General features: G+C 36.0%; 1 protein-coding gene across 1 annotated transcript; it reads left to right on the top strand.

Annotated features, from left to right (window-relative positions):
* The first annotated feature begins 2,654 nt into the window (after positions 1-2,654).
* On the top strand, positions 2,655-14,750 carry LOC124371656 (NADH dehydrogenase [ubiquinone] 1 beta subcomplex subunit 5, mitochondrial-like). The gene is made up of 4 exons (XM_046829994.1): positions 2,655-2,861; positions 12,744-12,973; positions 14,050-14,156; positions 14,465-14,750. Exons 1-4 carry the CDS (start codon positions 2,807-2,809, stop codon positions 14,604-14,606), a joined length of 534 nt encoding a protein of 177 aa, XP_046685950.1. The 5' UTR covers positions 2,655-2,806; the 3' UTR covers positions 14,607-14,750.
* Positions 14,751-15,323: the final 573 nt, after the last annotated feature.

Below are 15,323 nucleotides of genomic sequence, written 5' to 3'. Positions count from 1 at the left end.
ATTACTTCAAGTTGTTTAGTTTAAACCTGTTAATATTCATTTAATAATATTTAATGTGTATGTATTTAAACATCTGTACTACTGTAACCCCACTAATATCCTAATTTAATTATAATTCACGATTTCTACTCATTACTAATAAAACAGTTTCTAAGCCTATTTCAACATTCCCAATCCTCCCTTCTTTCATATAATGCTGTGATGTGGTTTAGTGTTCTACTAACTATCAAGTGACATCTAGCTGTGGACACCACCTGGAAAGTAGAATGCTTGTTTCATTTCTCTATCATCCGGGACTTTGCCATAGATGAAATGAAGAAAAGTGTGTTAAAACTGTGCTTTAGTACTATTTAAATTATATTTCCCCTGTAATAAGTGTTTGGAACAATGTACTCAAACTTTTATTAAGAAATTGTGGCCACAATTTTGTAAGATCTGTAAAGCCTTAAATATAATTAAAGTTGTCTTAAGGCAAACATTTAAGACAAAATTTGGAAGCAAAGGAAGAAACATTTGGACAAATCGGAAATAAAGCTGCCCAAACGGTTCCTCGCATTAAGATCAGTGAATAAACGTACATCTTTCTGAAATGATTATACACTATCGCCTGATTGAGATCCATTAAATCATTCGACTGTCATATGGGAAACAAGTAGAGGCCACCTGAAAACAGCCTTGGTGTTGTAAGAGAAGGCACTATGAGCAATTGCTCACTGTAATGTATTTAAAAACCAAACACTTTTTCACCGTTTCATCCCTACTCATCTGGGAATGTCTGATGTATGTAAAATTTTCTAGTAACATAAATTTAAATGCTTATTAGCCATAAAAACAACACTATAAAATATAAATGACCCTTTCAACACTAATTATCAATTTGAAAAGCCTAACTACAGAGGAAATACATTTTTCAAGTACTTTTTTTTTAAAAAAAGAAAGGTAAACAAAAAAATTAAGAGAAAAATCAAAATCCATGAAAACCATGCTCAATGAACAACTTGCCTTGAGTAAGCACATATCAGGTAACATATAATCACGTATTAGATAATCTTCTAGTATTTTTGAATTAATTTTTTCCGGTTTTGGACGACCATTCTTCCCATATTGAATAACTGTAATAAGTATATATTTGCTGAAAAACGCATACAAATTGTCCATAGCATCTATTATGTTTATATCGGCATTGTGGAATATTCACAGTGTGTGTGTGTGTGTGTGTGTGTGTGTGTGTGTGTGTGTGTGTTGTGTGTGTGTGTGTGTGTGTGTGTGTGTGTGTTGTGTGTGTGCGCGCGCGCGCGCGCGCGTGCGAGTTCGATATCTTTAAAAAAACCTTTCAAACGAAAAAAAATGTTAACCGATCTGTCTGACCAATAACTCTTGTGTCTTTACATTTCAGATTTTCTGTTGTTAGGTTTTGTTTATTTATTTTATTTTCTTGTACTATCTTAATGTATCGGGATATATAAATACACAAGAAAATAAAATAAATAAACAAAACCTAACAACAGAGTATTCGAAATGTAAAGACATAAGAGACATAAAATTAGTTAGACAGATCGATTAAGATTTTCTTTTTGTTTTAAAGGTTTTAAAAAAGATATCGATCTCAGATATAATCGGATTGCCAATACAAAGGAACCGAGTTAGTTGGGTATTATAATCGTAGTGTTGCTCTGAAACGGCAGCCAATGGTATTTGTCGGTATTGTTCTTAGTATAGCCTGAAGTCGACTTTTGAAAAAACCTCAAATCAATATTGAGGTGTTCATTGATAATTGCGTATAGAATGGCAACATCTGTTCTTAGTTTTAGTGGTTGCAGATCAAGTTCTTCCGTAAGATTGTCGATGGGGACACTACGCCACTCCATTTGTCCATTATATTCCTCAAATATATCCTCTGTAAAGCATCCAGCCTATACAAAGACCTAGTGTATGTAGAAGCACACCAAACTACAATTTAATTCAATCCTCTTTTTACCAGGAAACTAATAACTTTTAGGTATCGAATCATTTATTGCCATTTGTCAGTCAGGTAAGACATGAAATAAACAGAGTGAAGAATTAAAAAAGTGTACTAAGAGTAGTAACAGTTATAAAACACAAAATGTCATCTTACAGTCACACAAACAAATATGATTTATGAAATTCAGTTTTATATAGAAGTAGTAGTACATAAACTCACAGAAAGAAATTTTCTTTCAATCTAAGAAATAATATCATTCCTTGGATTGTTAACTTCTGTGGTTAATCTAGCCATGACTCCAAGTAGTTATAACACAGTTAAATTCATGAAATATTTTGGCTCACTGTAAAGAAACATCTTCACCCAGCAGATAGGTGTTCAGTTTTAGTTTATCATATTTGTTGACTGGCGTAGCTCTCTACTGTACGACTGAAACTATTCAAGAATTTCACCGTACTGTCGATGTCGTTTCAATGCGTTGTGAACCGGACAACTTGGACGATTGCCTTTACTGACATAACAGTTAATTATAAAAGTACAATACTAAAAAAACATTTACTACACAACCGGTGTAATAGTTATTGCTGAACAATAAAACTGGCAAATTTATTTACCAATCACCATGAAGCCATACCTATTCGTTATCATCTGTAGTCTATGACTTGTCATATGCTTGAGGTCAATAACAGGGCAGAATTTTGTCGGCTGCTCCGTAGTTATTGTGTTATTTTTTTAGTCCTTTAGATAACCTCTTCAACTACAATTTTCTCATATTTAGTCTTGCTGAATTGATTTCACAATTGAATAATATAACTTTTTACGTGTCACCTAGTTTAAAACAAAATGGTAGTTTGGAGTTCTTTTAGACTTTTGAACACGTTAGCAAGGAAAAATGAATGTAAGTACTTACTACAGAGCACTATAATAACGCATTTTATAGCACTAGGTTGTTTAGTAGTCCTTGACAATTTATTATTATTTTAGATTATTATTTACAAGTCCCACTCCACATTTTTGCTGATTTTTCAAATGGAAAGTGCTTAAGAAGTGAATATAATAGCATAGCATCTAAACTCAAGTTGAGGAACTATAAATTGTTGATTAAAGCAAGGCCTACTTTAACCCTCAATCAATCATATTTTTATTGCTTTCAAATAACTTTACATTGCATTTGCAAATGTCAATAAATAAAGCTAAAAATCATGCAGTTTGCTATTCTAAGATTCATTCATTGCTCACATACATACATTAAATTAGGTACTTTGGGATTATACCGACCACACCAGTATGAAGAACACAACAATATAAATTTATAGAAACAACCATGATATAACGAAAAAACAACTCTTTAATTACAAACTTACAAGCATTTCCAGGTATTGTGATCGGAATTTTTGTCGCTGTTTTCTTATCTTTCTCGAGAATCCCGATTACGTCAGGCCGCGCGGCATCACATGATTAATTAAGTTTTTTTGCACGGTACATAAGTGCCTTTCCATTACAATTCAATTTATATTTCTGATCAGCCCCTCTAGAATTTGATATTTTACTGATAGGTACTATCTCGAGGGATGTTTTTCTTTCGTTGACATCATCTTCGGTGCTGCCCCGCGCTGATGGCCGGAGGCACTCGCATTTTGGGTGGCAAAGTTTGATCAAGAATAAAAACAAGTTTTAAGTATTTTTTTCAATAAAGAGTTTAGGTTTTGTTTGGTAATGTTGGTTTGTTTTTGTTGAATTTTTGTGTTTGGAGAAATGTAGGGGTAAAACACGGAAGTACAACAAAGCGACGCACCAGCTGAACGGGCGGCGAGACTCTGCAATCACGTTATCTACTAGACCGCTCGAATTTGACCTCTGTCTGAGGATGGGGAGGGGTTTGCGATAAGACAATTCCTGTTTTATATTGACGAAATATTGTTCTACGCTAATCTAGTAATCAGTAGAAGCAAAATGTCAAATAACGATTCATGTCGGGGTGTAGTCGGTATAATCCCAAAGTACCTTAAATTACATTCTCCCTCTCATTCATACATGGCTTCAATGTCGATACTAAGTTACAAAAAATTAGTGGTCCCAGCAGCGTGACATGAACTCATCTACAGAGTAAAACACTTAGTGTTCTACGATGTTGCATCCTGTATCTGTCCCCACCTCTACTATCATACCTGTGGACGTCTCTGCCCCGTACTAACTCACATTGGAATCGGCAATACAGAGCTACATCCAAGATGTAGAGGCAGGGTAAAGTCATAAAACCATTCTCCCTGAATACGTTGTGGCACGACTCTCTTGGATTCAATTTGCACATGATTCTAATGACTTTTTCTGAAGCCTGAAAACTTTGTTGAATCTGATCCTGGCACATCCATTCCAAAGGCGTATGCCGTAGGTCAAATGGGGATATAAAAGTCCAAAATAGGCCATCATTAGAATGTTAAAAGAGCAAGCCTGTGCCAAATTCCTCAGGGAAAAAACGCCTGAAGCAACTCTTGCACATACATGCTCAATATGATCGGTCCAAGTTAATCCTCTATCGAGATATATTCCTAAAAATCGAGTGGATTCCACTTCCTCTAAAAGGGCGTCCTCTACCATGGAAATGGGTCGAATTTCGTTAATTTGTTGACGGAGACAAAAACTTCCGAGAAATACTGAATACAAGAATCAGAGCGGTATTTGATTTCGCCCTGACGCAGAGAGTCATGTCATCCGCATATTGGACTATCTTTCCATTCTGAATTGATAGTTCAAGATTGTTCACATAAACTAAGAACAGTACAGGTCCAAGGATAGATCCCTGGGAGACCACCTGATTCAAAGGAACTCTCTGACTGAACATTGGAAATTTCTACAAACTGATATCTGTCACTGAGGTACGATTTCAACCACTTTAGTGGCAGACCACGCACCCCATATGACTCCAGTTTTCGCAAAAGAGTAGCATGGTGAACACAATCACAAGGCCTTCGAAAGATCGAGAAATACACCTATTGTGTGCTCCCGACGACCCTCAAAACCCTCCACGACCGCATCCACAAGGCTTGTGATAGCGGTCCCCAATTGTTGACATGTTTTTTCAAAATCCAAATTGGCTTCAAGACAAAATATCAAACCTACTGTATTGAGGAAATCCATGAGTCTTTCAAGAAAAAGTTTTTCAAATACTTTGCTTAAAACTGGCAGAATTGAAATGGGACGATAGTTGCTTGCGAGGCAAGGACCGTCCTTCTTGAAAACTGGAATCACTTTGGCCGTTTTTAGCTGAGCTGGAAGCACTAGGACATGTTAACCAGTCTTGTCAGTGGTTTGAAAATGTGCTTTAGGCAATTTTTGAGTAGCCACACTGACATGCCATTGATGTCACATGATTATTTTGTGTTGAATCCCTGTATCACCCTCCCCACCTCGTTCTCGCTAGCAGGAGAAAGCACCATGGACGATACCGGTCCCCTTATAGGTTCCAAACTAGACCGACTGCCGCTCAAAGGCAGGTTTGGCACCACGGTTGCACAAAAATTACTAAACTCCCTGGCCACTTCTTCAGGGGTCAGTAAAAGTTCGTCCCCAACTTTAATTTTTATTGGTTTAGAAAATTTGGAAAAATCTGGTTTTAAATTTGAGTTAATAATGTTCCATGCTACTTTGGATATGTTGCCTGCTCTCTTCAGTCTACTTTCAATGGCATAGGCTTTAGCTGCTTTTATGACTTCCTTGTAAATTCTCTTATAGCTTTTGAAAAAGGTTTTAAACCGCTCATCTTGAGACTCCCTAAATATGGAGTAGTAAAACTTTAACTTTTCTCTTGATTTGAAAATGCCCTGGGTAACCCATTGATTTTTTTGAAATTTTATTTTTTTCTTGAACATTTTGAATGGACGTCAAGATGTGTGGTTATGCAATAACTAAATGCGTTGAATGTCTCATTTGGGATTTTTAAATTGTTTAAGAAAGTCCAGGATTCTTTTGAAAGAGACTGACAGAGACGATCAACATTTCTGGGATGTAGAGACCGTTTGAGTTTTTTAGATTGGTGTTCGGATTCCGGCCTCACTCCAAGGATGGTAACCTCCTGAGCAAAATGGTCAGAAATGGCGGTGTCCAATACAGAGACCACAGCAGTTGAAATGTTTGTGATGACATTGTCAATGGCCGTGGTCAATGTAGCGGTCACTCTAGTAGACAAGTTCACAGCCCACTCCAATCCGAATGAATTCAACACGTCTCGAAGCCGCTGGGTCAAGGGGTTGGTGTGGTCTAACACATTGATATTGACATCGCCAATTATAATGGAAATGCTTGGACTTTAATTGAAAACAGGACAAAAGTGATTCGAGTTTCTCAAAAATGTATCGTTGCAGCCTCTGGGGGATCTATACAGTCCGTAAATGGTTAGTAGACGAGTGAAGACATATTGTGACCTGTATTCCGTAGTTTAGTTTAATGATTGGTGTTTTGTATAGTTTTTTTATTAAGTGCATGTCTTTAGTGTTAGTGAAGTTGACATACAACATGTAGGTTGTGATTCCTGACTCAGGCGTGCCACAACGCTTTAGTAAGATTTGTTTATTTTAACCTAGTTTGTAATTATGTATTAGGTTAGTTCTTTACCTGAAGAAGAGATCAGATTGCAGATCTCGAAACGTAGTGTTACTGTTTTCTTGTTTCACTTAACGATGGCAAATGTCCGGAAAAATCCTGTTTCCTTATACAGTCCGACTATGTTTACCTTTTCAGAGGATTTTAGGGAAACACTTATGCCACTAACTTCAAAGTACAAGTCAGAACTATAGTTTGTTTTAAAAGGCTTGAACTTTAAATAATTTTTTACAAAAATGGCCACACCTCCACTTTTGAAGAGACTGCTATGAAAAGAGTTTGCCAATTGATAATTGTTAATTTTAAACTGAGAAATTGAATTAATGTTAAAACTTTGCTCTGTAACAACAAAACACATCAGGATTCAATTCCTCGCATAGCAGTGACAGTTCACTCACTTTGTTTGTTGCGATCTGGGCATTTTGATGTTCCACAGAAAGCTTATTTAAATTAAATTTAGGGTTTGTTAGTTTTGAACGATGCTAATTTTTGTTGTGGTTTACCGTTACTGAAGCAGAGATGTGTCTACTTGGACTTCTAAAAAAAGATTTGGTCTATGTACAGTCAGTTCATCTTCCTCCTTCATTTTTACTGCATCCGCATATGAGTCTGTACCAGGGCACACGCGTGGGACGTTTTCAACTGGAGGAGGTCAACCCTTTTAGTGCCAGAGGGTTTCTATCTCATTTTACAATATGTTTTTAAAATAATTATTATGTGTGTTATTTGTTTCACAAATTTAATGATTGTTATACTTAATTATAGATAAAAAGTCTGTCTATTGGAATGAAATGCTAAAAATAACATTATTGTAAAATATTGTTATTACAAATAATTTAATTACATCAAAACGTTTTTGGTTTTTTTCATTTGGACATCCTTGTGGTGATTATAACAATAGATTGGCTCTATTCAATAAGACTTACTTATTAACGCCCCATTGAAATTTCACATTAAAATGTTCACAAATAAAAAATAAAAATAAAATTTACTTAAGTGATAAAAGTTTATTTTATTTGGCCATTATTTATGGCGATAAAAATAGCTAGGCTCGGTTAGTTTACTGTAAATACAATTAAGTTATAAAGATCCTAATAAAAAATTTCATTTTCATTGTACAATGTTTACAAATAAAAATGTTACATATGACAATTTTATTTTATTCTTTAAACAGCTTATATTGCACAAAATAGAAAGTTTAAAAAAATACAGACAACACTAAATAAGTAAAAAATAAACTGTAAATTATACAATTCAAAAGTTATCAAGATATTTGGTACTTTGGGATTATACCGACCACACCAGTATGAAGAACACAAAAATAGAAATTTATAGAAACAAACATGATAGAACGAAAAAAACAACTCTTCAATTACAAAAATTACAAACTTACAAGCATTTCCAGGTATTGTGATCGGTATTGTTGTCGCTGTTATCTTATCTTTCTCGAGAATCCTGATTACGGCAGGCCGCGCGCGGCGTCACGTGATTTGCACGGTACATCATTGCCTTTCCATTACAATTCAATTTATATTTCTGATTAGCCCCTCTAGAATTTGATATTTTACTGATAGGTACTATCTCGAGGGATGTTTTTCTTTCGTCGACATCAGCGCGGGGCAGCACCGAAGGTGCTGCCGAAGCCCGCGCTGATGGCCGGAGGCACTCGCATTTTGGGTGGCGGAATGTGATCAAGAATAAAAAACAAGTTTTGAGTGTTTTTTTTAATAAAAAAGTTTAGTTTGGTAAATGTTTGTTTTTGTTGAATTTTTGTGTTTTGGAGAAATGTAGAGGTAAAACACGGAAGTACAACAAAGCGATGCACCAGCTGAACGGGCGGCGAGACTCTGCAATCACGTTATGTACTAGACGCTCGACTTTGACCTCTGTCTGAGGATGGGGAGGTGTTTGCGATAAGACAATTCCTGTTTTATATTGACGAAATATTGTTCTACGCTAATCTAGTAATCAGTAGAAACGAAATGTGAAATAACGATTCATGTCTGGGTGTGGTCGGTATAATCCCAAAGTACCAGATATTTCAACTAGCCCAAGACCTATCTACAAACAAAACCTCGAAAGCTTGGCCTAAAACTTAGCACTGATGAAAAGACAAACTTTAATCGTATTATAATAAAATAAAATCTTATACATATATAAGATATGATAATGTTTTTTTATGTAAAAGCATTTATTTACAAATAAAAAATATTTTTCTAAATAAATAAACTTTTTGTGTTTTAAATTTTAATGAGTTTCTTTTGTGACGTCTCAGACGGTCGTTTATTATTATGTTGGCAGCTTATTAAAGCCTCCCCAACTTTCTTCCCTTTTCAAGTACGCCTGAGTAAATCTAAAACAATGGCTGAAAGTCAGGGATATCTCAGTTGCATTGTGGCAATCTTCCTGGGGATAAAAGTAGGGACATGCTCTATCCACCCATGCATCTGTTGATGTAGCAATGTAAATTTTCAAGTCATAATGTAATGACGGAAAGAAAAAGGATTCAACAGTGAACTGTTGAAAGGTAACTATGAAAAGTGTTGAAAAGGGAAAAAGGAAGAATTGATACGTTTTTCAAAGAGAACACAGAGAATTTCTCTATAATCAACGTACAAGCTGTTTTAATAAAATTAAGCAGGAAGAGGATTTTCAAATTTTGGATGATAATGAAGAGGGCAATACAGATGGTGAAATAAAAGAGAGTAAGGTTGCCTCTACCAGGAGGCGTCAGTTGGAGGGTATTGGTCCATTTCTACTCAGAGGTTCTTCCATTGAGTTGAAGTCCAAGGTCAAGTACCTGGGCGTGATCCTAGATAGGGTCCTAAACTGGGGACCTCATCTAGAAAGGGTTATTGTCAGGGAAAAATGGTCTTTAATTCAATGCAGACGCGTGATAGGTGGGTCTTGGGGACTTAAGCCGAGGCTTTTGTATTGCCTTTACATTTCCATAGTCAGACCTGCACTTATGTCTGGAGCTGTTGTCTGGTGGCCAAAAGCGGAGGCTAAGATGGTGGTAGCTTGTCTTGCTGGCATCCAAAGGATGGCTTGCCTTGATATCACTGGGGCTTTTCCTAGTGCGTGAGGTGCAGCTCTAGACTGTTGCCTCAACCTCGCCCCCCTGGACATTGTCATTCGGACTATGGCCAGGAGGAGTGCCTACTGTCTTCAGCAAGCGGGACTCTGGTTGGGCTGCAGCAGTGGGCACTGCAGAATTAGTATCCTGATTCAGGGGGATGTTCTGGACATGATCTCTGATCAGATACCACAAACCCTTTAGGATTGTGATACCTCCTAGGGACGATTGGTCGGAGGGAAGGAAACATCTTCCACCAGCGGAGCTTGAATGGTTTACAGACGGCTTTAAAGCAAAAAGCGGCACATGCGCTGGAACTGTGGGGGTGAGACCATGCAGGGAGCTAGTAGTCCCTATCCTATAGTTTTTCAGGTGGAGGTCGCAGCCATTATGGAATGTGCTCGTGAGAATCTTTGTCTGTGTTATTGGAGTAAGAGATCGATATTTTCACAGATAGTCAGGCAGCACTGGTCAGGATGGTGCTGGACTTTTGTGTGTTCAAATCCAAAATTGTCTGTGATTGCTACCAAGTCGTTTCTTTCCTTGCCAGAATAAACAATGTGACTGTTTGTTGGTTTCCTGGTCATGAGGGGATGCCTGTGAATGAATGAGCTGATGCTCTGGCTAACCGGGGCTCAGCGTCAATTATGAGAGGCCCTCAGCCGTTCTGCGGTATTCCAAGGGGCTGTCTTGAAATGGGTTCGTACTGAACATGAGAGAAGGTGGAGGTTGCATTTGGGTATGAGAATGAGCAGAATGGTACTAGAGTCGCCTTCCTCCAGAGTGGCATCTGACCTGACCTTCTCTCACTAAGTAGATCAATGTCTTCTCGGGTTGTGGGTGTGATCACGGGACATAGTCATCTGAGGAAGCATCTTCAAAGAATCACTTCATCATCCTTCAGGAGAATCCGCTCTATAGAATGTGTCATGAGCAGGATGAAACTGCCGAACACTTGCTGTTTGATTGCCCTACAATAGCAAGGGAGGGGTATGCCATCTTTGGTAGTTTAGACAAGGGTGGTGTATTTCCCCAGAATGACCTGATAGGTTGTTTTCGGCAGTTTATGGAACTGCTGAAATCATAGACTGGTAGGCCTCATGGTGTGCTTCCGGGGTGCGCAAAAGGCCCTTGGGCTTAAATGCATGGTAATAGGCCGCCCGTAGAAGAAGAAGTTATATAATATAGTGGCAGAACCATATCCTTTTCTACACAAGGAGCAACAAAAATCAAGAATGTATAGTGCCTCAATTGCCAAAGAAGGAACTGGACCAATAGACTTCTACAATTATTGTAACTTTTGGCTCTGAAACGGTAGCTGAAAAGATTTGTCGTTCTTGTTTCAGTAGGCAACCTGAAGTTAACATTCGGAAATATCTCTGGTCAACTGATAATCCTGTATATAGGAAGCTGACATATCTTTTAGATTCTGTGGTTACAGAGCAAGTTCCTTTTCATAAATCTGAGCTACACGGTTCGACATATGTGTTGTACAGTAGGCGTTTGACCAATTACAGTTCTGGAGAAGAGCCAAGTTTAGGGTGTGGTTAAATAAATAAAAATGCTTTTATTAATTCGAGCTTTTTTCAGATACATTGATTTTCAGAGCAACTCATGCCATGTTTAAATATTTATTACAAATTCTAAATTTAAATAAACTATAACAACAATCTTAATCTAAAACGTATTTAACTAAATTATAGGAGAGAGTGAATAAATAAATATATCAACACGTATGTAAAATCTTAATTTCTAATTAAAAAACTACAGAGATAAGACTTCTTAGTATTTTTATAATTTAACTTGAGAGGATATCTCCTCCGAGACATGCAGGGAAGAAATTGTACACCGTTGGGCTAAAGAACGAGAAACTTCTTCCAGTCTCCCTTGTCACTCTGGGAAAGCGAAGTTCCCGATCATATCGGGTGCTTCGCTGTGAGACCTTCTCCCAGTATGTTAGTCTCTCACTCAGGTACTGAGGCTCCTTGAGGGAAAGAACCTTGTGGATCATACAGCGAGTAAGTATCCTGCATATGGTTGTCATATGTAGCATATTTAAGGCTTCTCAGTAACCAGACATGTGAGCGAATCGTTCAAGATTGAAAATGAACCGTAAAGCACCGTTCTGGAGTTTTTGTATTCACTCAGTGTCACCTCTTGAAATACTATTGCCATCTGTAGGATAGCAGTAAAAAAAACTGATAGAACTAGTGACTGTATGAGATGCAGTTTTGGTCTTTGGTAGTTGGTTCTTAAACCTGTAAAGGCCCTTGAGCCTGCCTTAGGCACGCTTGATAGCGTGCGTGACGTGGTCAGTGAAAGTGAGTATGCTGTCCAACATAAGTCCAAGAGTTTTGACCTTCTCATGTGGCCATAGAAGCAAATAAAATCGAGTTCTACAGATCAACCTGATTATTTCAGCCATCAACTCGTTTCTCTATCATTTACAAATAAAAACAAATAGTGTTTATTGCCGTAAGACTTCTACAAGTATTGACAATGTCTATTTGCCACCAGATGGCCACGTCAAAAGTACCTGTAACAATGTACTATTCTACAAACTAAAAAAAAATAAAAATCATATAGAGGTCCAATAGTATCATTTATAGCAACATTATATAAACTTAGTGGTTTGAGACAGTTTTTATAGTACTTTTTTTTTTTTTGTTTTTTCTAAGCAGGCAGTATTAAAACTAGTCAGAACAATTGTAAAAGCAACAAGATTATAACAAAATGTATATAATTTTACAAAAGTCCCCACCAAATATAACAATCATTAATGTATAAAATTTTACAATCAATATATAAAATCTAACAATCAATATATAAAATTCAACAATCAATATATAAAATAATACAAATACAATTATATACAAAAAAACTACAACAGATTAGAAACATACATGATTTGTAGTGAGAAATTCCTCAACTGAATAAATTGGAGATGTTAACAACCAATGGTAAAATTCGTGTTTAAATGTTTTTACAGGGTATTTAAGATTTTTTTATATGAATTTAATTACATATATTAAAATCTTCATAATTATTTAACAATAAATAATCACTATTTCACTGCAAGACTACAAATCTTCTCCTTTGTTGCAGTAATGGTCCCTGTGGTAAAGAGATACATGGGAGGAGGCCATGGCAACACCATGAACATTGAAGTGTCAAGATGGCAGTGGCACAAGTTTAAAGATTTATTTCACTATTATGTCTTGGTTGGGGCCATCCCTCTGTCCCTCATCTGCTTCTATGTCAACATCTTCATTGGACCTGCAAAACTTGCGGAAATACCAGAAGGCTACACTCCTAAACATTGGGAATACCACAGAGTAAGTTACTTACTTACTGATCTTTAAGTAGGTCTTTGTGTCTAAAATTGTAGTCAGGCGCCTTTCATCAACTGTGTATTGTCCAGACACTGCTTAAAGAGATGGGGAACTGAATAACTATGAGTATTAGCTATTACTTTCAAGTTGTAGAGTTTAAATGAAAGCTGTGTTTTTGTTAAGTGATGTAAATTCTTTTTTTATTGGGGGTGATATCTCAACCTGTAAAGAGATGTACAAAGAATCTTAAGTTAGATTTAATGTACTTTAAGAAGCATATTTTGCTTTTTATTCAGTCTTCTAATATACGTGATTTGGTTCCAAGAAATGAAGAAAGTGTGTGTTGTCTTAAGCACTCAATTATTTAACCTCAATATTATCATTGTACCCTCCCTCCCCTGGCTCTGGTACCACCTGGCCTTTCCCGCACTTCATGTTCTCTTTCAGTAAATGTTAATATTCATTAAAATTGTGTTAATTCAAATTCAGGTGGTATCAGACTTAAAGTTTTTATTTAGATGCGGTTTGGTAAAAATACATTTACAGTTTTTCATCAATTACACAAATCAACAATCTCCTCTACTATGCTACCACTTCTTGCCACCACATTCTGTTGTTAGAATTGCCTAATCACACAACTTACTAATAACAACTTTTGAATACTACAAGGAGACACATCACAACTAATTTTGGATCACACCTTCTTAGGGCAGAAACATCTGTCGAGGTCACATAAGTAGAAGTGAATGTACAAAAAGAAAGCATGCAACCTGCCGATTAAAAATTTTATAACTTGAGTGCAGATTGTTTGAATTGTGATCTATAGTATTTTGGAATTTTTTTGTATAGAGTTGTTTAATACTAACTATTCTGCCAGTTTACGGAGGAGTATAAATAATAAGTATGCACAATATTTGCATGTCATATTATTTACAATAACTTTATTATTATTTGACTAAAGAAATTAATGAAACTCAGCTTATATATTTCTTTTTAAATATATGTGCTGTTTAAGGAATTATACATTACTTCTGATATTTATCTGTCTTTTTTAACCGGTATTTATAACATTTTTTCAGCATCCCATAACAAGATTTATTGCTCAATATCTGCAACCAAGCTTCCAACAAGAGTATGAGAAGTACTTGCATCACCTCTATGAAGACGATGAAGCAGCTAAAATGAGGTAACTCGTTTTTAACATCATTAGCTGTTACTCATAGCTCCATTACATTAGCTATATTGCAATGTATAAACCATGATGTGGCAGAGTTTATTAGGAATTAAAAAATATGAGGGCCGTTCTTTTTTCAACCTCCGATATCACACCATGACGGCCAGAAAAGTGGCAAGTCCTTGGTATGCACAGTACACAATCGCGCATCTTCCCCGCTACAACATTTGCAGAGTTCAAGTAGTCAGTTTGCTCCTAGCTGCAGTCACATTAGACTGTTGTAGTGATTTTATGACATGATTGTATTATTTAATTTACAGGTTAGTTGCGAAGGCGATCAAGGAGAAAATGGCTGAGAGACACGACTATCAAGCCTACTACTATCGTCCAGTTACTGCTAAGTACTTCCGAGAAACAAAAGCTATCACAGAGAGAACAAAGGAAATTATGGGAGAGAATTAGAAGGACATCTTTGAAATTTGATAAGATAGTGAATATAAAATATCTCTTATGTCTTGTCTAACAAATAGTTACATTTTTAAGGATGTATAAATAAAACTGGCAGATTATTGTAAGAATAATAAACAATGTTGTTGAATAAATAAACCTGTCTTTAATTTTTTTACTTAAAATGATTTCACCTACCATTACTTTGATCCTTACAATTTTAAGTTGTAAATTAAACTTCACCTAGACGTGGTGATGTAAACTCTCTGCAGTACCACAATTTTCTAAGCCAACTGTTCTTATATTTTTTATAAAGCATATTTTCAAACCCAACATTGTTCCGAACTTAATGCATTACATATAATTTTTTCATAAAAGAACACTTTCAAGACTCGTGTCATCATGAAGGTGTTAACAATTTTACAAGTATTGTAGCCTACATTTCTGCTCTTCGCAGAACTTTTGATTCTAGTCATTTAAATTATTTTTATAGCTCATGGCCATTCATTTAAATATTTAAAAGTTCTTTGTACCCTTGAAAAGAACACTTGGATTATTTCTTGTATTTTAAAATAAGAAACTCTATTAATTTAGAATATAAATTATAAGTCAATAACAACTCATTAGTACTGATACGCTAAAATCTAAGTTTTTGAAGTGGAGCATTTTTGGGTTTAAAATTATTTTATATTTATAACATAGTTTTTTAACTGTATCCCCATGTTAGAAACA

Source organism: Homalodisca vitripennis, unplaced genomic scaffold (assembly GCF_021130785.1).
Source record: "Homalodisca vitripennis isolate AUS2020 unplaced genomic scaffold, UT_GWSS_2.1 ScUCBcl_1748;HRSCAF=5759, whole genome shotgun sequence".
In the NCBI taxonomy this organism is placed as follows: domain Eukaryota; kingdom Metazoa; phylum Arthropoda; class Insecta; order Hemiptera; family Cicadellidae; genus Homalodisca; species Homalodisca vitripennis.
The sequence above is the reverse complement of the archived record's forward strand: the minus strand, read 5'-3'. Positions and strand labels throughout refer to the sequence as shown.